The sequence below is a fragment of the Oncorhynchus mykiss genome, chromosome 11 (genome assembly GCF_013265735.2).
Source record: "Oncorhynchus mykiss isolate Arlee chromosome 11, USDA_OmykA_1.1, whole genome shotgun sequence".
In the NCBI taxonomy this organism is placed as follows: domain Eukaryota; kingdom Metazoa; phylum Chordata; class Actinopteri; order Salmoniformes; family Salmonidae; genus Oncorhynchus; species Oncorhynchus mykiss.
In genome coordinates this window covers 36,005,208-36,032,379 of record NC_048575.1, presented here as the reverse complement: position 1 = coordinate 36,032,379, position 27,172 = coordinate 36,005,208, and the positions used below count along the sequence as shown (strand labels likewise).

Sequence of the window (27,172 nt, the reverse complement as noted above, 5' to 3'; positions counted from 1 at the left end):
CAATTTAATCCATTTTAAATTCAGGCTGTAACACAACAAAATGTGGAAAAAGTTATGGGGTGTGAATACTTTCTGAAAGCACTGTATGTAAATACACCCACATTACTAAAAGCACTTAGGGCTGTCTGGGCTCCCAGTTAGAGAGGGACTACACTCAGACAAAAAAGGGTTCTAACTAGAACCATAAAGGGTTCTTTGACTTGTTTCCGTTGGACCTTTTATGAATCTAGGCCTTTTTATGATTAGAGCGGTAGAACCCTGTATTAATAGTGTGCAGAACTCAAATATAAAATGTATTTTGATTTGTTTAACACTTTTTTTGGTTACTACATAATTCCATATGTGTTATTTCATAGTTTTGATGTCTTCAATACTATTCTATAATGTAGAAAATGGTACAAATAAAGAAAACCCCTGAAATGAGTAGGTGTGTCCAAACGTTTGACTGGTACTATATGTAGGCTTATAAATGTGCCCATTTGTGGATCTGATAGTATTTCTGATCGACTTAACTCACCACCACTAATGGGCTGTGGAACTTCTCAAGGTATTTTCTTCTTCACCTCAAACAAAAAGTAAATTAAATCTGTTTTTACATCCATTGAGAATGACAATAGTTCCTCAATGTAGCATTATTATTTTTTTTTTAATCTTTCCAGCTCTCTCCCTTTTGATAACCACTGGGCATGAAAGGGGAAGGAAAATATTACTTTTTATCCCATGCGCAAATAGCCTACATTTGTGTCTGTCCGGAGCTCCATTTCTTTCTTTTTTTTGTGTGAATTTTACCTCTTTTTCGTGGTATCCAATTGTTTTTAGTAGCTACCATCTTGTCTCATCACTACAACTCCCATACAGGCTCGGGAGAGACGAAGTTTGAAAGTCATGCGTCCTCCGATACACAACCCAACCAAGCCGCACTGCTTCTTAACACAGCGCCATCCAACCCGATACAGGTTGAGCACCAATACGTTTTATCTAAAATTTCTCTTAATTATTTATCTTCATGTGACAAGGATTGAAAAGGATTTGCCAGTAGCTTTCTAGCTAAGATTTTGAAAGTACGATGTTGACATGGTCAGTCCAATCAAAGCTATTGTAGATATAATGTGATTTGACGTCATTTTATCTGTGGCCAATGACCTTGAGCCATCTTGGATGGGCACTTCTAATTTAACTCTATGGCAGCACCCAAGAGGCAAGCTCTCCCCGTAGATTTTGTGGTGACGTAGTGTCTCCATGAGTGACAGAACACTGAGCCAATCAAGGCGCAACTAGAGAACATTACCAACCCCTACACTACGTATTTTCCGCTGGCTGCCCCACCTCCACAGAAAGCACTGAGCTAGGATGAAACACCTGCATTTTGGAGCTGCCTTACTCAAGGAAGCAAAAGAGACCAAGTTGTATGCGGCTTTATTAACCTTAATGATTTATTTTACATTGTTTGCTAACTGATATGTGACACATACTACCAAAATAACATGCAAAACAGGCTAAATAAATAAATACTAGGTGGGGCTCCAAAGTCTGCCCCACAGGCCCTGAATGACGGGTCGCCACTGGCATGAGACAAAGGAATGTGTAGCATTGGGGAAAGCAGTGGTATGTGTTAATTGTAGGTAGGCTGGACAATAGAACGAGTCAAAAATTCACACAAGGCTGAAAAACAGCAAAAGAACGTAGGCTGAGCTGGAACACTAGCGCGAGGCCATAGCAAATGAACTGAAACGAACCTTCGCTGAGCCTCTTCTGAGTGGAGTGATGCTTAGAATTCCATTTTGCCTAAATGGCACAGAAAAGTGTAGCCCTTTTTATTTTACCACTACAATCTGTTCTTAGGACGAAACAGAAAAAAATAATACTTGTGTAGAAAGTAAATGTCTGCGTAATGAGTAAGTAGGGAAAAAATGAAAACTTCTATTTATTTTCTAGTGATCGATGACAACCGTGCTCGCTGCCCAGATTTACATAATTACAAATGGTGTCCGACATGAAAAAAATCTAAATATGCACATTGTGAGATATTTGGCGAAATAGACCGGCATGACTCTCCATAGGAAAACAATGGGCGGAGCTCAGGGTTCCAAGGGCAAAAGGTATTTTAGGGCTAGCATTTGATGACAACCGAGCTCGCTGCCCAGACTTACATCATTAGAAAGAGGAGATTCTCCTGATTAAAATGGTGTCTGACCTGAAAAAATCTAAATATACACATTGTGAGAAATTTGGCGAAATAGACAGACATGTCCGTGTAGAATTTCCCCATAGGGAAACAATGGGGCATCCTCAGAGTTCCAACAGTAATGTGTAATTTCTGATATTTGAAAGGCTAGCGTTTGATGACCACAGAGCTCGACATCAATTCTGAGTTATTTGGCGAAATACAGACATTGCCATTGTATTGGGGAAATAGGGATGTCTAAAAAGTGCAGTCTTTTATTTAACCAGCTCACTATTTATCTGCTACCATTTGCCTTTTTTGTGTTCAACATTTTGTAACTTCACTTTTCATTATTCACATGTCTAATTATCTGATATCATGGCAGGCAGGTGTCTAGGTTTATATCAAAGGTGAATCAAAAAGTTACTATATCCATTTTTGGATCCACATCCATTTTTTTAACCTATTAATTAATGATATCTACCCTTTGATTCAGAAAATATAACTTATAAATGCTAACTGTAAAGCCTCTAAACATGGTTGTAAGTGATAAAATGAACTAACAAATATTTTATATTTAGCAATTCTGAGTAATTACTACTTCAGTAAGAATTACTTTACACTTATTCGATGACCTCATATTGACACTTACGCCCCTATCTAAACCTACTGCCTTTGCTTACATTAGCCCTCAAATTCAACGGATAGGGACGTCCCAAGTATCCCGCATAGGAAGGACCAAAGGGCACCTCAACGGGAAATTTCCCGCCGGGAACCGTTGCTCGAATCGAAAATGATGCATTTCATTAGCATGCAATATAACCAATTTATATAGCAATACAACAAAACTTCCCCATGGAGTAAAATTGATGGTCGACCATATCCCGAGTAGCTTAGATATAGGGTTTTACAACCATCCAAAGATATCTGCAATCTATCATATAGTCAGGGCGCCTCTTTCATTCTTAGCCAGACATATACAGGCATATTTATTAATGCTCATGGTTAGGAAGATTTGGTGCATTTCAATGTTCGGAAAACAACAAAGAACATGAACACCGGATAACACAATAAAACCTAAAAACAATATAAGGTTAAATTAAAAAATCTGAGGCAAATCAGAAAATAAAAGCAAAGAAAATTCATAACATAAATAAACTATCTAAACCTGCCCTGAGTACCCTACCTCGTGTAATGAAACAAAAAACGCTGCAAAAAAAAAAAAAAAAAAGCCTACCATTGCCGTGACAATTAAGATGACGCCGGTCACTGCTTTAAAGTGTGTGATTGGGTTGTGAGTGCCTCAGAAATAATATATTAGTCCTAAATTAAATGACAACATCGTTTTCATGCTCCAAAACCCGATTTGTTTCCTTAACTACATGTTTAGTGGTAGCATCCGGGGTAGAATGGAGCACACGGCAAACCTTACTTCAGGGGTGTCAAAGTCAAATGGACGGAGGGCCAAATAAAAAAATCAGCTACAAGACGAGGGCCGGACTGTTCGAATGTTCATTGAAAAATTTTTAAATGACGCATATAGTCTAGTGAACCTAATTGAACCTACTGAAAACCTAACAAATATATTACAATATGATCAGATAAATAAAGCAATATTTTCTTATGGCTCTGTCAGTAATCTTTAATTTTCAACAGACACAAAAGACAAATTTCCTTTATATAAATATCCCCATAACATGAACATTAAATGAAAGAAACCGGTATTCAAGGCACCATCAGTAGACTATATTTTCTATTTTAGCAAAAGTGGGCTAAATTTACTTCAAAGAAAAAACAATAATAGCAATTTTCTATCATCCACTCAACTGAAATATTTTTAAAATATAATTGGATTGAAATACAAAAAAATAAAGTGCAAAAATCTATTAATCAAAAACAACACTTTGTTTAAGGAGAAGTAACATGCAGTGAAAACAAATATTAAATTTTAACTTTTAAACTTGAACTGAGTAAAAACTCTAAATATGTGATTGCACAGTAATGTTCACTTGTTTGAGGTTGAGGGTGATACTTGGTGGTGTCCCATCTTTTCCACAAGTTCATCAATGTTCGGGGTAAGGCTCTGAGCTGAAGAAATCCTCAGAATTGAGTGGAGGTGTTCAGCAGTAAGTCGACTTCTGTGTGATGTTTTGTTCAGGTTCATCAAAGAAAACAGTTGTTCACACAGGTATGTGCTGCCAAACATAGACAACGTTTGAGCAGCCTGGATGCGCAGCTGGGGCATTGTGCCGGGGAGGAAACGGGCGAACTCCGCAGCACCCACTGCCGCATATTTTGCCCTCAGTGCATCATTGCATTGGAGGTCAATCAACTCCATTTGGAGGTTTGGTGGTGAGCTTTCCACGTCAACAGCAAATGGGTTACCGAGCAGTTCCAACCTGCTTTTTTGTGCTTCAAAGTCAGCAAATCGGCGTCGAAAGTCAGCGGCAAGCATACCTATTTTATCAGCCAACTGTGTGCTCGGGAACGCACTGGTAGAGAGCTTCTCTTTCATGGTCTGGCAGCTGGGAAAGTGGCTCCAATTTTCTTTCCGCATCTGCGTCTCCCACAGAGTCAGTTTGGTTTTAAATGCCTTCACTGTACTGTACATATCAGAGATGACACGATCCCGACCCTGCAGCTGCAAGTTTATTGCATTCAGATGACTCGTAATGTCACACAGAAAAGCCATTTCACACAGAAACATTTCGTCTCGGAGTTGTGTTGTGTCTTTCACTTTGCTGTCCAAGAACAGACAAATCTCCTCACGAAGCTCGAAACATCTTTGAAGCACCTTTCCCTGGCTTAGCCATCGCACCTCTGTGTGATAAGGCAAATCACCATGCTCCGTTTCTAACTCCGTCAGAAATGCCTTGAACTGGCGGTGATTCAAACCTTTGGCTCTGATAAAGTTAACTGTGCGCGTGATGATGCTCATTACATGCTCCATTTTCAAGGCTTTACCGCACAACGCTTCCTGGTGTATGATACAATGATAAGCTGTCAGCTCACCTGTCGCGTTTTCCTCTTGCATCTTTTCCCGTATCTTCGCCACCAGTCCGCTCCTGTGTCCACACATCGCAGGTGCTCCGTCGGTTGTCAAACCCACGAGTTTTTCCCAAGGCAGCTCCATCTCATTTACACATCTTGACACCTCTTCATACAAATCATGCCCCGTAGTTGTGCCATGCATAGGACGTAAAGCCAAAAACTCCTCTGTCACGCTTGGGTTGGAGTCCACTCCGCGGATGAAAATTGACAACTGGGCAATGTCAGAAATGTCGGTGCTCTCATCCACAGCCAAGGAATATGCAATAAAATCTTTTCCCTTTTTCACAAGCTGCTCTTTTAGATTGATGGACAACTGGTCTACTCTCTCGGCAATGGTGTTTCTGCTCAGACTCACATTTAAAAAGAGTTGCCTTTTTTCTGGGCAAACTTCGTCACAAACTTTAATCATGCAGTTTTTGATGAAATCCCCCTCCGTAAATGGCCGGGCTGATTTAGCGATCTCTTCTGCCAAAATAAAACTGGCCTTGACAGCAGCCTGGCCTTGTGATTTGGCTTTTTTGAACAGAGCCTGTCGAGATTTGAGGCCTCGTTTTAATTCCTCTGCCTTTTGTAGCCTTTGTTCCATGTCCATATTCTTGTTTTTGTCTGCGTGTTTCGTTTCATAATGTCGTCTCAGATTATACTCTTTCAGTACCGCCACACTTTCTCCACACAGAAGACACACAGGTTTTCCAGCTACCTTCGTGAACATATACTCCGACTCCCACCTTGTTTGAAACCCCCGGTTCTCAGTATCCACCTTCCGTTTTGCCATTTTTGATGGGTATCTGAAAGTTAATTTTACTGTGATGCTGACGACTGCTGTGCCAATAAATATTGAAATGAAGCAGCCTACTGCTCGGTGCGTCACCTTTGCATTGTGGGAAATGTAGTATTGGTGCGTGTAAAAGATCTGCGGGCTGCCGGCTTGCTGCGGGCCGGTTCTAATAATAAATCAAGATCATCCCAGGGGCCGTAAAAAACCTTCTTGCGGGCCGGATGTGGCCCGCGGGCCTTGACTCTGACATATGTGCCTTACTTCATACCGATACTCCCTAACTCTGATGATCAGTTCCCGCATCCTCCTGATAAAGTCGTGAGGAGAATCGCCTTGAGCTACGTTGTTTACTCCAATATGTACAATCAATAGCAAATGGTACAACTGTTGATGTGTTGCTCGCTCCAGAGGTGTGCCAGGGTGCACCCAGCACTGAGCATCAGGCAATGCACGTTTCGAAGCATTCAATCTGCAAGGACACAAACACTGTGTCCTGTTGGGGAAAACATGAAGGTCATTCAAAAGGAACGGCTAGATTGAGATTACATAAAACAAATACTTGGCTACATACCTGCACCGGCTCCTCTGGAGACAACGCGTCAGCGCCAGGCCTCTCTAAAGCCAATAGGAACTTGGGGGGCGTATCTCTGGTTTTGCATTCTATAAATTGTTGGTTTGAAGTGTAACATTGCAGACAATGGACCTGATCGGACAGCTCAGAGCTTCTACTATTTTCTGTCCATAAAAACAAATGCATTGGTGGAAGAAGCAAGGAAGGAGGGTGTTGTCAAGCAAGGCATCCCCCGAGGCTAAATGCCCTAAGGTTTTTATCAGAACAGGCATAGATTGGTTTCACCTTTTTTCTTTTCCGACATGAGTTTGTTGTGTTTATTCAATTATAGCTCACAACTGTGCAGGGGGAGAGGGGTGGAGGCGCTAAGGAATGCATTCACATACATCTACACACTTTTATACACACATACATGTATTATTATTATTATTATTAATGTATATTTTATGTCAGTTTCAGCATTATGGACATGGGTGTATTTGTGGTCCATTTGGCCTGTCCCACAGCTTCCTTCAGTGATGGGTTGTGAGTGGCTCTGTTGATGAACTTCTGGCCAATGATTGACTGTCTATTGTTGATTGATGTGAGTCCAGATATGCTGTGAATGTGGTGATTGCTGATGTATCTTGGTTGTCTGTAAGCCATTTTTATTGCCATGTTTTGGATGATCTGTAGCCGATTCATCTGCTGTGGTGAAGCTGTTATCCAGGCTGGTAGGGCGTATCCAAAGAGAGATTGGATGTAGCTGATGTAGACTTTCAGCACTGTCTGAGGTGAGGCTCCATGTTTTCTTCCACACAGCGTTTTTAGGTGGTTTAGTCTTTTTTGTCCCTCCCTCTCTATGTTCGCTATATGGATTATCCAGTGCATGTTCTTCTGGAAAGTGACTCCAAGGAATTTTGCTTATTTTTCTATTTTTATTGTTTCACCGTAGAGTTTGAGATCTGTGGGCTTCCTGTTTTTTTTGCTGGTGCTTCTTGTAAAGGGGACCCATTGAGTCTTTTGTGGGTTCAGTTTTACTCACCACATGTTAGACCATGTCTCGATCATTTCAATAGACTTCTGGAGTTTTTTTGCAGTAAGTTGAGGACATTTGGAGCTGGACCAGTAGCAGAGGTCATTGGCAAACTGTGAGACTTGGCCTATGGTGGGTGGAGGGTAATAAATATCTGATATGTAGAGTAGAAAAAGTAGTGGGCTTAGAACTGCCCCCTGTGGGACACCTGCTGTACGGCTACCCTATATACCCTACATTATGCAAAACGAATGCCACGGGCCAATCGGCTATTGACTACACACTATACCTGACAGCCCCCCAGCTTCCCCACCTCTTTGTTCTCACGGAAAAACTCCCGCACACACTTTTGTCTGGCCCTTTCCACACTGCTAATGCAAGACAAAGGACTGAAACAGCATTTTAACAGATTACTGTGAATTACTATGATGATTCATGTTAATTATCTATGTTCATGCTCATGTTTTGAAATGATACTTGATTAATATTTCAATAACTATTATCAATAATCCTGAACATTAATTCAGTCAACTGGTCGAGAAACATATTATCCCATTACGTTCATTGTCAAATTCATCAACCAACATGATCTAGCCACTCTGCCTTCTCACACAAGAAGCCAGCTCAACAAGCCAAGCCAAAAGCTTGTGCTGTCAGTTGCAGCGACCACCTCTGCCTTCTCGCGCAAGCAAAGGGCATGTTGAGGTAAATTTGTTATCTGCGAGGGTTGCATGATACAATGTTTTCGAGGGCTGTCTTTTGTGTTTTCTATTACGGTTCTATGAGATATTAAGATGTTTACATAATGCATGTATATGAGAGTTGAGGTTTGCGCATCTGACTAGTGATTATTTGGCCGGGGTTAAATAACTGCTTTTTTCTCTCTCTAAATTCAAAAGACCACCTATGCCTTTCGATGCGTGGAACGAATGTGGGTGGGGCTAGGTCTTCATAAGGGTGCTAATTTTAAGAAATTCACAAAAGCTCTTAGGAAGGCAGTGAGGCCGATACGTAAGCTTATTAAAAATCAGTGATACTATAAAGAGAGGTGGGCGGTTTTCTTTTTCCTTCGTTTTTTTCTCTCTCCCAAAACCAATAACGATATATGTATAACTGTAAAGTAATGAATGACCATTTTAGAAAATCATGGGACATACAGTCTTTTGTTGCATGCTATTTTATGTCAATCAAGGTTAGAGTTAGGTTTAGGGTTAGAAAAATGGTGACCATTACAGCTATATGTAACCGATGTGAAATGGCGGTGGTGCAGCGCTATAATAGCGTTTCAATCTGTGACGTCACTCGCTCTGAGACCTTGAAGTAGTTGTTCCCCTTGCTCTGCAAGGGCCGCAGCTTTTGTGGCGAGATGGGTATGCTTCGAGGGTGACTGGTGACTGTTGTCTGTGTGCAGAGGATCCCTGGTTCAGGCCCAGGTTGGGGCGAGGAGAGGGACTGAAGCAATACTGTTGTTACATTGTGTTACAAGTCAGGGTTGGGATTCAGGGTTAGGGCTAAAATAGGTTATACCTAGGGCTAGGGGTTAAGGTAAAAAAAAAAACAGTATGGGTTTATAGCGCTCTTGCTCCGCCCTGTGGCCTTCTGTGGGTACTACATAACTCATTCGTGACATTTGCTAGGTAGCAACTACGTCAGATCTACAGATCAAGGAACTGGACCTGTCCATTTGGTTTGCAACTCAGTGAACCTGCGCAGCATTCGCTCAATTTGATGCCTACGAACAAACATATTTCGGTGCATATCAAATTATCCAGCAGCCATTTATAAACAACAAATCGTAAAAAACCTCGGTCTTAATTTAAAAATGTATTCGGGAGAACAGGGACATTCAGGTTTACACCTTTTTCTGAAAAAAACATGTTTAACCATGACCATAAAATGTTTGATGGCTTTGCGCCAGCCATCGATAAAGCTGTGGGTCACAATAACGTGTTCCCAGGCGAAAAATGGGCGTGCAATAAACTCGTTTTTATCAGAAAAAAAAGCGTTGTTAAAAATCTCATGTGTCCAGCCTATTGTAGGGGTGCCCATGGGGCTGGGAATCAGAAATGTCCGGTTCGAGAGAGGCAGGTTTAGGTTTCCAGTGTTAGAGTAGTGCATAAATTGTCGTATGCTGCAGTATAAGGGCGTTATACACCAGTTTCGTAGGTGGCAGAAATGCAACATTTATTGGATGCCAACCGCTGTGAAACCAATTCGAAGAAGAAGTATGTGACGTCAGCTCTATGTTGCTTCCGGGTTTGCTTTATTTTCCCTGACGTTCAGGTAGATTCTTTGTTGTTTTGAGTTATTGGATATTTATTTCAAAATGAACCGAATTTTCGGCCGAGGAAAACCGAAGGGACCACCACCAAATCTCACAGACTGCATAGGGAATGTAAGTATATATGGAAATAACTTACAGAGTAGTGTCAATGACAAACAAAATAAGTTGGCTTGCTGGCTAGCTAGCTAACTAACTGAATGGCAGCTGATTGTTCTAGCAACAATGGGAGAAAGTTGTGACAGCCCATTGAAGACCTATAGCTCATAAAATACTCTTTAGCTACTTAATGTTATCGTGAAAGTTAGTTTGATTAGCGTTTTAACATTAGCGTTTTTTAGTGTCCAAGTGACTTAGCTAGCTAATTAGCTAGATGACCAATCGTCAATAGGGAGTTCAGTAGGGTGATGCTGGTTTCTAATGTACGGTAAAAAAGTTTTATGTTTGACCAAATCAGGTGTTAAGCTAGTGCTATTGACAATAAAAATTGATTGAAGGAAAATATAACATTGTTTAAAAAAATAAAAAAAATCTTTATAATTACCAATACATGTATTCAAATAACTTTTTCTGTTACCAACATACAAATATTTGACTCTTACAAGATCATTGAAATATGAAAACAGTCTACATGGTTAACTTGTGCCCGTTCTTTCTCTCTTAATAAGGTTGACTCGCGAGCGGAATCTATTGACAAGAAGATTGCCAGACTAGATGTTGAACTGGTCAAGTACAAGGATCAGATGAAGAAGATGAGAGATGGCCCTTCAAAAGTAAGATTTAACCCTACCCTGAGTGAAGCAGATGATGAGCTGTGATAGTAGACAGATATGTTTACCTAAGTCATTCTATTACACGTGTAGGCTAATGCTGTTCTTGAACAAAACAATACAGAAGTATGGCCCCACTTGTTCTCAGCAGTATCTAGCTAGGTCTGATGTCACGTGAATTGTTTCCTGTTAATGTTTTCATCAGAACATGGTCAAGCAGAAGGCGATGAGGGTACTGAAGCAGAAAAGAATGTGAGTAACTTATGAAGGGAGTCTGTCAACGCACCAATAACCTCAAATCAATCAGGACACATATCACATTAACCTCATGAACCACATCAAGTAGCAGTAAACCGTCATGATATGAGCGCATAAAAACATCTGTATTGATCATTTCAATCTTGTTTTTCAGGTACGAGGGCCAGAGAGACAACCTCACACAGCAGTCTTTCAACATGGAACAGGCTAACTACACAATCCAAACTCTCAAAGACACAAAAACAACAGTAAGGGGCCACAGTAATGTACTGATTGTAGCACCTAGTCACAATTTACTGTAGTTGTTATGCCAGGCTGTTCTCTGGGTTAAAAATCTCAGATTTTGCATTATAGGTTGATGCCATGAAAATTGGAGCCAAAGAGATGAAGGCGGCCTACAAGAACGTGAAGATCGATCAGATTGAGGTATTTGTCTTTTTCGATTCCTGATACACTACAACACCTTTTGGTGGTCTAACGTAGAAGTGCAGTAGTTTTACTACAGACTCTTGTCTTGAAAGACTCAACATATTTCAGCCATCTGATCGGGGTCATAATTCATCCAGGTAACGTGAATGGCCTATTGTGATTGAGAGATGTTTGGGTTAAGAGTTCCATGTTTTCCTGATGCAGGATCTCCAAGACCAGCTGGAGGACATGATGGAGGACGCCAACGAGGTGCAGGAGGCGATGAGCAGAAGCTACGGGACGCCAGAGATCGATGATGATGACCTGGAAGCAGGTCAGTGCTGTAAGAGTATGACACAGCCACAAGGGAGACAGTACACGGTTGGTGTTGCTCCAGTACAGGATAGGTCTATATTAGAACATTGCTGTAGGTCAATATTTCATCATTTCCCACCGCACTAGAGTTTTGTTTTTTATTTTATTTTGCCTTTTATTTAACCAGGTAGGCTAGTTGAGAACAAGTTCTCATTTACAACTGCAACCTGGCCAAGGTAAAGTGCTGTTTACTTCAGCACAGTGATACAACAGCAGTCAGTGCAGTCCTTATGTCAATAGACTGCATGTAATAACTGCGCATCAATGGCTGTGTGCGTGTGATCCCAGAGCTGGATGCCCTGGGAGATGAGCTCCTGCTTGATGATGACAGCTCCTACCTGGATGAGGCCAGCACTGCCCCCTCCATCCCAGAGGGAATACCCAGTGACAGGGCACCAAACCGGGTAAATCTCTCTCTCTCTCTGACCACTGTATTCATGTTTACCCAGTTTAGTCTTGAATAATTCACTGGGGCATTGTGTTAAAAATCAATCACAACTGACACTGTTTCGTCAATACAGAAGACGGATGCATTGTTCGAAGGGTTCATTTTTGTTTTTAGGACATTACATTGGATGAAGACACATTCTGCACCCATTTAGATATAACTGGAGTTTCCTACAAAATTGTCATTTGTCTGTTTTACAGGATGGAGTTCTGGTGGATGAATTTGGCCTGCCACAGATCCCTGCTACATAATAGCAGGCAGAAACCAATGGCAACACTCCCAACTCTTTTTTGTTGTTGTTTGTTTTTAATGTATAGCCTTTTTACAACATATACACTGAGTATACCAAATATTAGGAACACCTTCCTAATATTGAATTGCGTGCCCCCTCCACATACCCAATCCCCCCCCCCCCCCAAAATAAATCATTCTTCAACCTGTCTCCTCCCTGGATTCACCATGAAAGAGGCTGCTTTGTATACTCAGTGTATATCCGACTGACATGCATTGCATGGTGGTGGACAGAGAAAAACAACTTGCCTTAATTAGGTTACCTTGATTGAATAACTGATAATGTCAAAAATATAAATCAAAAATTGATAGTGATGCTTGGCTATGTTCAAAATTATTGTTCTTTGTATGAACACATGTACTTTTTTCCCCCTCCAAGGTGATTCTTGGTATTTAGATGTTCTAACTTTCTACTGCAGCACTGTATTGCCAACTACCAATAAATATACATGTATTATATATTTCAAATTGTGGTGGTCCATCATGGTGGATTATAGAGAAGACTAAATAAGTAATTTCACTATACAATAGAACACTAGTAGTGTGTAGAATTACAATTACTCAAAAGCTATAAATACATGATTTCTTGACTTTCTGCTTTCTCTTCAGGTAGAAATGTTGGACAATGTGGCACTTTGAGATGAGAAAAACAGTGCCCAAACTGTATAGCGCACAGTGTTATAGTTGTATGACAGCAACAAAGGCCTTCTTTGAACCTGTAGCTGAGGGGAAAGATATTCTTGTGAAGATGTTCAACAACCTCTGTCTTGTTCCGAAGCTTCTCAAATTCATAGTAAGAAATCTACAAAAACAGACTTCTATTAGTTACAGATGGAGCACTGAGAGCAAAGAGTAGATCCAAATGAATACAGACATGGTCTTTTTTGAAAGAGTAGATGCATAGAGACAGGCAGAACACGAGCAAAGGGGCTGAAATCAGAATTTACAGCAGACAGAACACTCAAAAAGATCAAATCATCAGTGAAATGGGGTATTGAGGGTTGCAGCATGCATTTCTGACCTGAACAACTTCATATCCCAGAAGCCTCATGGCCTCTTTTCCCAGCAACTGTCTTGTGTTCACAGTAAACCTCTTGTGGCTATCCTGTAAGGACACAACAAAATAACAGAGCGCATGGGCCTGAATAAAATAGCTATAGTAGAACAATTGTATCACCTATAGTGCATTCGGAAAGTATTCAGGCCCCTTGACTTTTCCACATTTTGTTACGTTACAGCCTTCTTCTAAAATGGATGAAATTATTTTCTCATCAATCTACACACAGTACCCCATAATGACAAAGTAAAAACACGTTCAGATTTCTTTGCAAATATAAAAAAAATATACAGTGCCTTGCGAAAGTATTCGGCCCCCTTGAACTTTGCGACCTTTTGCCACATTTCAGGCTTCAAACATAAAGATATAAAACTGTATTTTTTTGTGAAGAATCAACAACAAGTGGGACACAATCATGAAGTGGAACGACATTTATTGGATATCTCAAACTTTTTTAACAAATCAAAAACTGAAAAATTGGGCGTGCAAAATTATTCAGCCCCTTTACTTTCAGTGCAGCAAACTCTCTCCAGAAGTTCAGTGAGGATCTCTGAATGATCCAATGTGGACCTAAATGACTAATGATGATAAATACAATCCACCTGTGTGTAATCAAGTCTCCGTATAAATGCACCTGCACTGTGATAGTCTCAGAGGTCCGTTAAAAGCGCAGAGAGCATCATGAAGAACAAGGAACAAACCAGGCAGGTCCGAGATAATGTTGTGAAGAAGTTTAAAGCCGGATTTGGATACAAAAAGATTTCCCAAGCTTTAAACATCCCAAGGAGCACTGTGCTAGCGATAATATTGAAATGGAAGGAGTATCAGACCACTGCAAATCTACCAAGACCTGGCCGTCCCTCTAAACTTTCAGCTCATACAAGGAGAAGACTGATCAGAGATGCAGCCAAGAGGCCCATGATCACTCTGGATGAACTGCAGAGATCTACAGCTGAGGTGGGAGACTCTGTCCATAGGACAACAATCAGTCGTATATTGCACAAATCTGGCCTTTATGGAAGAGTGGCAAGAAGAAAGCCATTTCTTAAAGATATCCATAAAAAGTGTCGTTTAAAGTTTGCCACAAGCCACCTGGGAGACACACCAAACATGTGGAAGAAGGTGCTCTGGTCAGATGAAACCAAAATTGAACTTTTCGGCAACAATGCAAAATGTTATGTTTGGCGTAAAAGCAACACAGCTCATCACCCTGAACACACCATCCCCACTGTCAAACATGGTGGTGGCAGCATCATGGTTTGGGCCTGCTTTTCTTCAGCAGGGACAGGGAAGATGGTTAAAATTGATGGGAAGATGGATGGAGCCAAATACAGGACCATTCTGGAAGAAAACCTGATGGAGTCTGCAAAAGACCTGAGACTGGGACGGAGATTTGTCTTCCAACAAGACAATGATCCAAAACATAAAGCAAAATCTACAATGGAATGGTTCAAAAATAAACATATCCAGGTGTTAGAATGGCCAAGTCAAAGTCCAGACCTGAATCCAATCGAGAATCTGTGGAAAGAACTGAAAACTGCTGTTCACAAATGCTCTCCATCCAACCTCACTGAGCTCGAGCTGTTTTGCAAGGAGGAATGGGAAAAAATGTCAGTCTCTCGATGTGCAAAACTGATAGAGACATACCCCAAGCGACTTACAGCTGTAATCGCAGCAAAAGATGGCGCTACAAAGTATTAACTTAAGGGGGCTGAAAAGTTTTGCACGCCCAATTTTTAAGTTTTTGATTTGTTAAAAAAGTTTGAAATATCCAATAAATGTCGTTCCACTTCATGATTGTGTCCCACTTGTTGTTGATTCTTCACAAAAAAATACAGTTTTATATCTTTATGTTTGAAGCCTGAAATGTGGCAAAAGGTCTTAAAGTTCAAGGGGGCCGAATACTTTCACAAGGCACTGTACCTTATTCACACAAGTATTCAGACCCTTTGCTATGAGACTTGAAATTGAGCTCAGGTGCATCCTCTTTCCATTGATCATCCTTGAAATGTTTCTACAACTCAATTGGAGTCCATCTGCGGCAATAACCAAGCCATGAGGTCGAAGGAATTGTCCTAGAGCTCCGAGACAGGATTGTGTTGAGGCACAGATCTAGGGAAGGGAACCAAAACATTTCTGCAGCATTGGAAGGTCCCCAAAACCACCGTGGCATCAATCATTCTTAAATGGAAGAAGTTTGGAACCACCAAGACTCTTCCTAGAGCTGGCCGCCCGGCCAAACTGAGCAATCGGGGGAGAAGAGCCTTGGTCAGGGAGGTGACCAAGAACCCAATGGTCACACTGACAGAGCTCCAGAGTTCCTCTGTGGAGATGGAAGAACCTTCCAGAAGGACAAACATCCCTGTAGCACCACCAATCAGGCCTTTATGGTAGAGTGGCCAGACGGAAGCCACTCCTCAGTAAAAGGCACATGACAGCCCACTTGGAGTTATCCAAAAGGTACCTAAAGACTCTCAGACCATCAGAAACAAGATTCTTTGGTCTGATGCCACAACCATGGTGAAGCATGGTTGTGGCAGCATCATGCAGTGGGGATGTTTTTCAGCGGCATGGACTGGGAGACTAGTCAGGATCGAGGCAAAGATGAACGAAGCAAAGTACAGAGAGATCCTTGATGAAAACCTGCTCCAGAACCTCAGACTAGGGTGAAGGTTCACCTTCCAACAGGACAATGACCCTAAGCACACAGCCAAGACAACGCAGGAGTGGCTTCAGGACAAGTCTCTGAATGTCCTTGAGTGGCCCAGCCAGAGCCCGGACTTTAACCCGATTGAACATCTCTGGAGAGACCTGAAAATAGCTGTGCAGCGACTCTCCCCATCCAACCTGACAGAGCTTGAGAGGATCTGCAGTGAAGAATGGGAGAAACTCCCCAAATATAGGTCTGCCAAGCTTGTAGCATCATACCCAAGAAAACTTGAGGCTGCCAAAGGTGCTTCAACAATTTACTGCTTTGTCATTATGGGATATTGAGTGTAGATTGATAAAGGAAAAAAACGAATACATTTTAGAGTAAGGCTGTAATGTAACAAAATGTGGAAAAATACATTGTTTTTACCTCTTGAAGATATCGTCGATGTCACTGGCAGGCAATACATATCCATCCTCATCCAGCTTTATTTCCACATCTGAAACAAACATAGGGGCCGGATTTGTCTTTGCACCTTTATTTTCAGTATAGGTATAACCATAACATTGTCTGAAGCATAGAATTAAAGGTTACATGTGTTGTATCTTAAAATGTGCTGTCTGCATTACCTAGTGTGTAGCAGTATGGAGTGAGAACTCTGGAAGTGAAGTAAGCACGGGCCCCTAGTAGATCCACTAGTCCAGTTTTCACATAGTTGTAGAGGTGTCCGTCAACCGGCATCTCCAGAGACCGACCAGGAGTGAGGAAAAACTTGACACGGTACATAGGAAGGAGCCTTGGACCCTGGGGTTAATACAGGGTGTTAAAGGTGAATCAGAGGATAGTGAGCTAGGATTGCAACACTGCAGTTGAGCAGAAGTGGCAATGCTATCATATACAGTTGAAGTCGGAGGTTTACATACACCTTAGCCAAATACATTTAAACTCAGTTTTTCACAATTCCTGACATTTAACCCTAGTAAACATTCCCCGTCTTAGGTCAGTTAGGATCACCACTTTATTTTAAGAATGTGAAATGTCAGAATAATAGTAGAGATAATTATTTCTTTCAGCTTTTATTTCTTTCATCACATTCCCAGTGGGTCAGAAGGTTACATACACTCAATTAGTATTTGGTGGCATTGCCTTTAAATTGTTTAACTTGGATAAATGTTTCGGGTAGCCTTCCACAAGCTTCCCACAATAAGTTGGGTGAATTTTGGCCCATTCCTCCTGACAGAGCTGGTGTAACTGAGTCAGGTATGTAAGCCTCCTTGCTTGCACACGCTTTTTCAGTTCTGCCCACAAATTTTCTATAGGATTGAGGTCAGGACTTTGTGATGGCCACTTCAATACCTTGACTTTGTTGTCCTTACGCCATTTTGCCACAACTGTCCATTTGGAAGACCCATTTGCGATCAAGCTTTAACTTCTTGACTGATGTCTTGAGATGTTGCTTCAATATATCCACATAATTTTCCTCCCTCATGATGTGAAGTGCACCAGTCCTTCCTGCAGCAAAGCACCCACACAACATGATGCTGCCACCCCCGTGCTTCATGGTTGGAATGGTGTTCTTCGACTTGCAAGCCTCCCCCTTTTTCCTCCAAACATAACAATGGTCATTATGGCCAAACAGTTCTATTTTTGTTTCATCAGACCAGAGGACCCTTCTCCAAAAAAGTACGATCTTTGTGGCTTCTTCCTTGCTGAGTGGCCTTTCAGGTTATGTCGATATAGGACTTTTCGCACCAAAGTACAATCATCTCTAGGAGACAGAACGCATCTCCTTCCTGAGAGGTATGACAGCTGCGTGTTCCCATGGTGTTTATACTTACACACTATTGTTTGTACAGATGAACGTGGTACATTCAGGCATTTGGAAATTGCTCCCAAGGATGAACCAGACTTGTGGTGGTCTACAATTTTTTTCTGAGGTCTTGGCTGATTTCTTTTGATTTTCCCATGATGTCAAGCAAAAAGGTAGGCCTTGAAATACATCCACAGGTACACCTTCAATTGACTCAAATTATGTCAATTAGCCTATCAGAAGCTTCTAAAGCCATTATAATGTTCTGGAATTTTCCAAGCTGTTTAAAGGCACAGTCAACTTAGTGTATGTAAACTTCTGATCTGCTGGAATTATGCAAATTATGATATAAGTGAAATCCCGGGTTAAGCGGGTGTTAAGGAGTGCGGTTTGACGGGTCATGTTTTGGAGCACGCATGACTCGACTTTTGCCTCTCCCCCAGCCCAATGAGGAGTTGCAGCAACGAGACAAGATTGTAATTGAAATTGGGAGAAAAAGGGTACAACACAAAAAAACATACCAAACAAAAACATTTCTTTCAATGTTTAACAAACCCTATAACTATGCACAATGACTAGCTTTTATCAATTTCCAGACATTTTTACACAAACACATTTACAGGAAGAACTGTGCAGATACAAAGTTTGGTAACAGAATAAAATTGATTTTACCGTAATTATGTTATCAAACTTTAAATATTTTTTTATTTCATTTAATGTGTAAATTGTTCAAAGTAGTCATTGTGCGTAAAGTAGTATTGTTTGTTAAACTTTGAAATCAGTGGTTTTTGTTTGGTATACATTTTAAAGTGAGTCTCAGCATAATTCCGTTACAGTGGAATTGCCCTGTGGGCTTATCAATGAGAGTACCTTGTAATTTCTGGAGGAAGTAGAGGTTGAAGACCTTGGACACAAAGTTGACAGGGAACCTCTCTACCAGGATGTAGGAGTGCAGCAGGTTGAGGAGTACTGCATCACCTTGGTAACTGTCTCTGGGTGGGAAGTAAAAGCCATCTAAAGCACGTGTCTCTCCATGACCTCCACCAAGAAGGAGTGTGCGTAGCGTTTAGGAGGTCCTGGTAGCTGCCCTCCTCTCCTACTCCTGCCTGCAGCAGTCAGTATACAGCAGTGAGCTCTGCTAGGCTCCACTGGCCTGGCTCCTGCCTCTGTACCTGCTCCAGCATCCCACAGCCCGGGCCCTCCAGGGCCAACAGTGCCTGGCCAAAAGTGCACAGCTGTCCCACGCTCATCTGGCTCCCATCCAGCCGCTCCTGGCACTCTGATACCAGCCTCACCGCCAGCCTGCTCCAGGGGTCCACGTAGAGGTATGTGCAGGCCAGCAGGGCAGAAACCAGCCCGGTCTCCTTCAGACGCCTACTCTAGCTGGCAGCACAGCACACTGAAGGGTCCTTCTGGGTCAGCCACGCGGTGCAAGGCTGCCATAGTGTCAGACGTGATCGCCACAGTGCAGAGGAGTGCAGGACCTGTCTGGAGGAAGAGCAACTGCCGAGGCGGTCCAGGAAGGCTTTCTCTTCTGCGACAGTGGGTCGGTGCAGCTGGCCGACTGACCCAGTGGCGTAGAAAGAGTCCTTGGCAATGGTGGACTAACTCATACAAGCTGGCTGACTGAGTCTGCCAGCGGTCTCTGGATACAGCGATCCGCCGAGGTCCAAAGGTACGCCACACACAGGGGCTCCCCTACGAGAGCACACAGAAGTCTGGAGATGCGACCCAGCCCACCTGGAGGACTGAGGTGTGCCCTTGTCTGCCCGAGTAACTGAAGCCTCTGGATCACCTTTAAAGCCATGGTTCTGTTCCAGGACTCACCAGGTGGTTCCAACCTGCATGAGTATGAGAAAAGATGAACCTTCAAAGCCCTGTTAGTTACCAGAACACCCTGAAGGCACAGTGAGGCCAAAACATTGTTCTTTTACCCAATAAATTACTGGGAGATAGTGTGCAACTCTTTTAGTTTAGTTACCAGAATCACTACAGTAAAAAACTATGGTGATGTGAAATATTTATATTGGAGTCAAGTGTTTTCCATAAACACAGGTTCATGGAATGCCCCATTCATTTTGATGTTAATTAACCTTTGCTTGCTGGTGGTTATCAAACCACAAGCAACATATGACTAAACATACCATGACCTAGCCATACTGTTACAAAATTAATACAAATGTCAGCTTTTACAGTGCAACCCATAATCTAACAGGTGATGCTGCAAAACACGTGTAAGATCTAGCCACCGGTCCAGCGTGGTTCTGTAATGAAGGTGCTCAGTAGTGATTGGCCCCTTTAACTTAACATTTCACTAAGCCACTAGGGGGCACTACAACGCCAGAGTTAAACACTCACTGAAGTTAGAATATGTGTGAGAAAGTTAATGTAAATGTCACTAAATATGACAAAATTGTCAAAACAGTTAAGTGCAAGCAGTAATGATTGTTAATAAAGCAAATGTTACAGTATGGTTTGGTCTTTGCTGTAACAGTGCCAGATTGACTGCTGCTATGTGCATCTTTAGGAATTTTAAAAAATTAACTGATGACGAGGATCTGATACATTAGTTTAGTATCTAGATAACATCCAGGCTGCATTTACACAGGCAGTTTAATTTGGATCTTTGGCCAATCCTTTTTCCTAGATAATCCTCTGAAATGTGTGGTTGCCATCTTTAAGATGGCTGTATATAAAGTTAACCGATTTTAGTATTATCTAGGAATTTCAAACTAACCCGTCACTGTAACCCTCTTCGACACGTCCACACACGCTAGGTGGAAAGGGTAATGACTGAGAAAATTCCTTGTTGGGAAATAACATACCAGCACAGGAGGAAGGGAATCATCAGCTTACTAAACATAGCATATTATTTCAACAGTTAATTCATGATTTAAATAGGGTAAATAACAGAGCAATATACAAGTTGATAGTCATTTATTTAAAGCTTATATTTATTATAAAATGTAAAAATTCAGCTAGACCAGACCATTTGAGTAGCATAGGAGCTTGCTTCCAGAGTTGCATTTTCCATTTCACGTCACAGACAAGTACATTGTTTTGCAAATTCACCATCACCCGCTACAATTCTCAATACAGATGTGCAAATCTGTCAGTATTGAAATGGGACCTCAGATACAGTCAAAGCCATTGTTTCACCTTGCTAAACATGGATTTATTAGAGCTGAGACATGCAGCAAGATGGTCTAGCTGGGGGTAAAAGAGTAGAGGGGTCAGAGAGAAACCATAATACGACTGGCATGGCTGTGGCCTTAATCATCCTTGTCCTTGGCTCCGTGTTTTAGGATGCGTGTGAACTCCACATAGTTGAAGTTGCTCTTTTTGTCAATGGGTGCCTCCCTGAAGAGCTCGTCCACCTCCTCGTCTGTGAAGCGGTCACCCATTGTGGTCAGCAGCTCTCTGAGGTATTCCTCCTGGATGACACCTGAGGACAGACAGGGTGATGCAGTGAGACAGGTATGCGAAAATGCCCATGTCATGTTTACTCCCATCGGGTGGTGATGCATGGGTTATTAATTTGTTGACTCACAACCAACCCATCAACATTTATTTTTAAATGCCAAGCATCTGGCCAACCCAATATGAAACAATAACATTAACCAAGACATTTTATCGAAGTTGACAGAAGCATATTTCTGTATTTACAATCCACAGCCCGCTCAAGGGTGATATTCTGAAATTAAATTTCGGGGTAGGGATACTAAAGGAATAAAACAAAAATGCCCAATGTGTATTTGTAAGCATGGACCCGAGCCCTCACCTTTTAGCCTAGTAAATTTATATGACAAATAAATAAATAAAGTATTTACAATTGAAAGTAAACAAATATTTATGTTAAAATACCCATTACACATTGAATGGCAGCATTTGCATTCCAAACTGTTTTTCCACACTATTGTATTTAGAAATGTGCGAAAGGATAACTGACAGCCAACCAACCATAGACATAACCCATCGATGGCAGTTCCCATTCAAATCAAGACTGGCAGCCATGGGTAGTTTTATTAAAATTGCCAGGGTTGGAGGTTCCAAACCCATCTATAGATATGTCTATGGCCACAACGTGTTCCACAGATAGGAGCGAAAGGAGTGGGAAAAAGCACACCAAAGACAGCATTAAGTAATAAAAACACAGCAATTCTACAAGCCCATTTAACACCATAGCCGTCTGTCATTTTGAAATCAGCACAAATTAAAATGACAGTGGCCCATGGATTTATGTTTCAACATTGTCTCAATGAAGAGTTTGGTGTTCGACTAGCCATGTGCAACATGCACCCGCAATTCATTACAAGCCTGCTAGAAATACAAGAATTTCAGGTCAGGCTTCAGCCATAGTACAATGGATATTGCTCATCCATTGTAGTATGGCTGAACACTGACCTGGAATGTGTAGCTAACTGAAGCTGGCTAGCTTTATAAAATCCTGAGTAAATCTAGCTTGCTTCATAGTATACACCTCTGGTTTAATCATTTTGGGAATAAACCCCTGGGAGTCATGGTTTACCCACCGGACCCGATGTTACTGGGACAGCCCAAAAATCCAGTCTATGCAGCTAAGACAGAGACTCCTCAGGAATTGTATCTTCATCAAGAACCCCACAAACACATTCTCACCCTTATCGGTCAGGCAGATGGCATCTAAGAATGACGTCTGATACCAACAGGCTCAGCGAGCTTCTATCCACAAGCCTAATGCTGAGCACTTGAACCGGCCTGAGCACCTGCTCTGATTCTCTGCACCTTAGCACGCACACTCATGCTACACACCACAACTGCCACGAGACCAATTATACTGCTCAATTCACACACTAGCCCCCCACTACACGTGAAAATATTGGACTATAAATGGCACCTTCCTGTGTAACTTACACTTTATTCTACTGCCATTTACTTGTCATTGTTGCATTGTCGAGAAGGAACTTGCAACTTAGCATTTCGATAGACCAGGACTAATATAACTTAAGTTCTCTACACAACTACAGCATCCATTATCAGTCTACAACAGTATGAATCAATACAGGCCGACACTGACAAAATTCCTTTCCACTTGGAATAATTCCTTGAAGAAAAACCCAATGATTTGTTATAGGCTTACCTGTGCCTTCTTCGTCGAAGCAGGCAAAAGCGTTTCTGATGACATCCTCAGGATCTGTGCCGTTGAGCTTCTCTCCAAACATGGTGAGGAACATGGTGAAGTTGATGGGCCCAGGCGCTTCAGTCATCATAGCCTCCAGGTAGTCATCAGTCGGGTTCTTCCCTAAAGAACAAACAGTGCCACATTAGAACAGATTGTATTCAACTCCCTGTTAGTTTTACAATAATATCAGCATAAATTGTTTCAATCCTATAAAACAATGGTAACAGGGTAGTAGGGAATATTGGACAAATGCATGTTCTTTGTGAATGCACGACTGTTTCAATGGAATGCCTCTTCTAAAACCAACTTACCAGGTGGGAGACAAACCCAACCTTAGCCTGGGGGTAAATATACTGCATCACCTCACATAACCTAAACCCTTTCAGCAAGACGGACTGGGTCCACAAACAATACAAAGTTTAACGCTAAGCATTGAACAAAAGAGATATGCAATCATTTAAAAGGGAGTCCAACACAAGCACACTCAAGAGATATCACAAATCATCCAGTGCCTCAGTTTCACATTAATTCACTCAATGTTCAAGAGAAAACCATGGACAGATTTCAGCTCAGCTAAGGGCTTCAGAGACACACCTAGTGAGGCAAGCATGTCATGCAGGTCCTCCTTGTCGACAAACCCGTCGCGGTTCTGGTCGATCATGTTGAAGGCCTCTTTGAACTCCTGGATCTGAGACTGGTCGAACATGGCGAACACATTGCTGGTAGCGCGCTGGGGACGCTTCTTGGTGGTCTTTCCCTTGGCCCTTTTGCTCGACATTTTGGCTGTTTTGTGTGTTTACCTGCGAGGCTGAAAAGAGAATATTCCTGAATAAGAACACAGCACCAGATGTGTAAAATCCTAAAAAGTGACTTACCCTTTCAATCAGACTTATAAATAGTGTGATGTCAATGAAGTTCAATTCTAGGGACATTAACATTTGAGGATACATAAGGGTCTACAAAAACAAACAGGGAACCTGGCTCATGTCATTACCCAAAATAAGATTTGACTAGTCATGCCCAGCTTTGTGGCTATGGGCTAATCTAAGTCGGACTCTCGCAAATTATTCCCCGGAGATGTGTCCTCACTGTGCTATAAATGGAAATGTTCTACTGCTGTGAAGGTTGTTTCTAGCTGTTCCCTTTGCACAGGATAAGAAAAAATACAGATGTGAGAATTCCCTTTTCAGGCAAGTTCAACACCGTCTTATTCGAAGAGTTAGAAGGCCCCTGCCTCGAATATGCCTCCCTTCCTAGCAAGTAAAAGGGAGCCAGTGGTCCATGCCATTGATTCACTATTATGGCAACACAGCTGGATAAAACCGATTCAGTGACCTAATTTGAGGTTGAACAATGATAGGGGGACTGAATTCAGGCTGAAGTTCTTTCCAAGACCACATATCCTTTTCTATTGAGGGTAGGTGAGAAATCTAGTGACAGTCTAGGCATCATTAACATTCTATATAATATTTTGAGAAATAACTTAAGGGGAAAAAAAATCTCATGCCAAGTTAGGGCTACGTCAAATATGGGGCCAAAAACTGCTGCCAGCTGTTAATACTTGCACAACCTAAAGTAATGTAGATAGTAGTATCGTAGAAATTAACATTAAGCACAAATATCAATTTACACAAATTTGGAATGACTGAGCAATAAGCTACAGATAGACAGCTGACGTTAGGACTTGTCCTGAACAACATTAGCATGAACAACAATACTGGAATCTGCAGTTAGCCTTCAAAATAAAAGACACCCATTGAAACTGATGCAAACAGCCACAACTGATCATGCCACAATAGGACTAGATAACGCCAAACAAGGTTTGAACGTTATAGATAGTTATAATTTGACAAAAATGAAATCATGATCTAGTCCCACTGCATTTGAATACAGAATTTCATTGGGGGCATACTTATAAGCACTCTACAGACTAACCTATGAATTGTTCTCCAATGAAATGGGGTATCAGCCTACCCAGTGACAGAACACAACTTTGTAGATTTTACACAAATATTAGCGTCTTAGCTCTTATTGCCGGACTCTGAAACAGCCACTGGAAGTCATGCTAGCAGATACCCATGGACTTTCAGTCATTGCGCTAACACTAGTTAAGAGGTAGTTTCATGAGCCAATGCCAACTTCCTTCATACTGGACCGACATAAAATTGGAATCCACAAGTTAATCTGACCCATTGCAGAAATCCTGAAGTACCCCAGTCAGCTTATGTGTATGGAACAACATTGCGATGTACACCCTAACCTATGTGCACCCATGAAATTGGTTATCACCCTACTCAGAACTATGTAGGGTTTCCACAAGTATTTGCATCTTAACTCTTGTGGGACTGAAATCAGCTAAATTAAGCTCAGTCAACCAATGTGCATTCCACAGTCAATGTCCGGCTATAAGAGCCAAGACGCTAACATGTGCGTAAACTCTATAGTTGTGTTCCTTGAGTGTCACCTAGTAGGCTGATGACCCATTTCATAGGTGCACAACACAGACTGTACAGTGCATAAAAGTATGACCTCAATGCAACTCTGAATTAAAATACACCCACAGCGCGATTTCAGGTTTTATTTTATGGGGTCAAACTAACGGTAGCTTGTTGAACTTAACATGCCAACCTTGGGTAGGTAGTATGAGCAAGTCCAATTGTGTCACGATTCCACAATTTTTATCCGTTTGCATCAGTTTCAATGTGGAACTTTTATTTTGAAGGCAAACACCGATTCACTGTTCACGCGGGTCGTAACACACTGGTGACGTTAGCGACATTGTTGAGATAACATTACGAATCCCAGGACGTCCGCTACGCTAGTTACTTGGTTTTGGTACACATTTGCGTCGTTATAATAATACTTACCCAGCTACCGTACGGTCTGTTATGTAATTTAAAACGATAAATGTGCTAGTTAGAACGAAATGTTAATTTCTCCCCATGCAGGAAATACTGTAATTTTGGCAGCTAACAAGCCAATATAGCTAGCTTGCTAACCCCGCTAGCTAAATCAGCCAGAAAACACATACATTGATAGTAACACACGTGTAGCTTCGACATTTTAAGCTATATAACTGGCAGTTCAAAAGTAGCATGAAATTAACAAGTGAAATAATACTTCTTACGTTCAAATAAGCATATATAAGACCTACCTAATTGCGAAAAATTGGATAGTCAGGCTGCCCTCTCTCTCAACCACCGCCCTAACTTCCTAATAATGGTTTCGCACAGGAAATGCAGGCCAAACCAACTTCGGGATATGGGGAGGACTTTACAATGTCTAAATCATTTTATTTGTATTCAATTATATTTTGCACCGTACAATAAAATATATATTTAGATATGTCTTTAATGTTGTTTTTTTTAGCTTTGACTATACATAGTTTATGTAAATGCTGGTAAATCATTAAATTTTTACTTTGGTAAACCCCCACGAGGTAATGGTGTTTTCTCAAAAGACATTCTTGACATATGCCCAAATACGGAGAAAATAAATGCATCTTCCTGTGCCTAATCATGAGTAAGATAACGTTGCTTTGGTGACACGATTTTAATTATATTAAAACTCGAATTTCACAAAACATATACAAAAATAGAATGATTATAGTTAAGCCATTTTCAACACTTCTACACTAGTTGAGCCCCACCCCCTTGTCATAGGCCAAAGGAACAGCAAACATAATTATTATTACTTATTTATTTGTACCTTTATTTCACCTGGCAAGTCAGTTAAGAACAAATTCTTATTTACAATGATGGCCTACCAAAAGGCAAAAGGCCTCCCGCAGGGACGGGGGCTGTGATTAATAAATATATATATAAAAACTCAGCAAAAAAAGAAACATCCTCTCACTGTCAACTGTGTTTATTTTCAGCAAACTTAACATGTGTAAATATGTGTATGAACATAACAAGATTCAACAACTGAGACAAAAGAAGTTCCACAGACATGTGACTAACAGAAATGGAATAACGTGTCCCTGAACAAAGGGGGTGTCAAAATCAAAAGTAACAGTCAGTATCTGGTGTGGACACCAGCTGCATTCTGTACTGCAGTGCATCTCCTCTTGGACTGCACTAGA

At 41.4% G+C, this 27,172-nt stretch overlaps 2 protein-coding genes and 1 pseudogene across 2 annotated transcripts; 1 reads left to right on the top strand and 2 right to left on the bottom strand.

Moving 5' to 3' along the window:
* The first annotated feature begins 9,824 nt into the window (after positions 1–9,824).
* LOC110535627 (charged multivesicular body protein 5) lies at positions 9,825–12,871 on the top strand. The gene is made up of 8 exons (XM_036935361.1): positions 9,825–9,974; positions 10,529–10,633; positions 10,836–10,882; positions 11,043–11,136; positions 11,243–11,314; positions 11,522–11,630; positions 11,960–12,075; positions 12,320–12,871. The coding sequence occupies exons 1-8, from the start codon at positions 9,906–9,908 to the stop codon at positions 12,368–12,370; spliced, it is 663 nt and encodes a 220-aa protein (XP_036791256.1). The 5' UTR covers positions 9,825–9,905; the 3' UTR covers positions 12,371–12,871.
* On the bottom strand, positions 12,558–19,734 carry LOC110535012 (annotated as a pseudogene).
* Positions 19,735–20,862: 1,128 nt separating this feature from the next.
* mlrn (Myosin regulatory light chain 2, smooth muscle isoform) lies at positions 20,863–26,295 on the bottom strand. The gene is made up of 4 exons (NM_001160663.2): positions 26,243–26,295; positions 23,683–23,896; positions 23,047–23,208; positions 20,863–21,372 (listed from the first exon to the last, which is right to left on the bottom strand). The coding sequence occupies exons 2-4, from the start codon at positions 23,864–23,866 to the stop codon at positions 21,200–21,202; spliced, it is 519 nt and encodes a 172-aa protein (NP_001154135.1). The 5' UTR covers positions 23,867–23,896; positions 26,243–26,295; the 3' UTR covers positions 20,863–21,199.
* Positions 26,296–27,172: the final 877 nt, after the last annotated feature.

Coding starts and splice junctions, on each gene's coding strand:
- mlrn (NM_001160663.2), bottom strand. CDS start 23,866: ATGTCGAGCAAAAGGGCCAAGGGAAAGACCACCAAGAAGCGTCCCCAG. Junction 23,209..23,682: donor TGACATGCTTGCCTCACTAG/GTGTGTCTCTGA, acceptor TTTGTTCTTTAG/GGAAGAACCCGACTGATGAC. Junction 21,373..23,046: donor CTTCGACGAAGAAGGCACAG/GTAAGCCTATAA, acceptor GTCTGTCCTCAG/GTGTCATCCAGGAGGAATAC.
- LOC110535627 (XM_036935361.1), top strand. CDS start 9,906: ATGAACCGAATTTTCGGCCGAGGAAAACCGAAGGGACCACCACCAAAT. Junction 9,975..10,528: donor TCACAGACTGCATAGGGAAT/GTAAGTATATAT, acceptor TCTCTTAATAAG/GTTGACTCGCGAGCGGAATC. Junction 11,315..11,521: donor TGAAGATCGATCAGATTGAG/GTATTTGTCTTT, acceptor TTCCTGATGCAG/GATCTCCAAGACCAGCTGGA.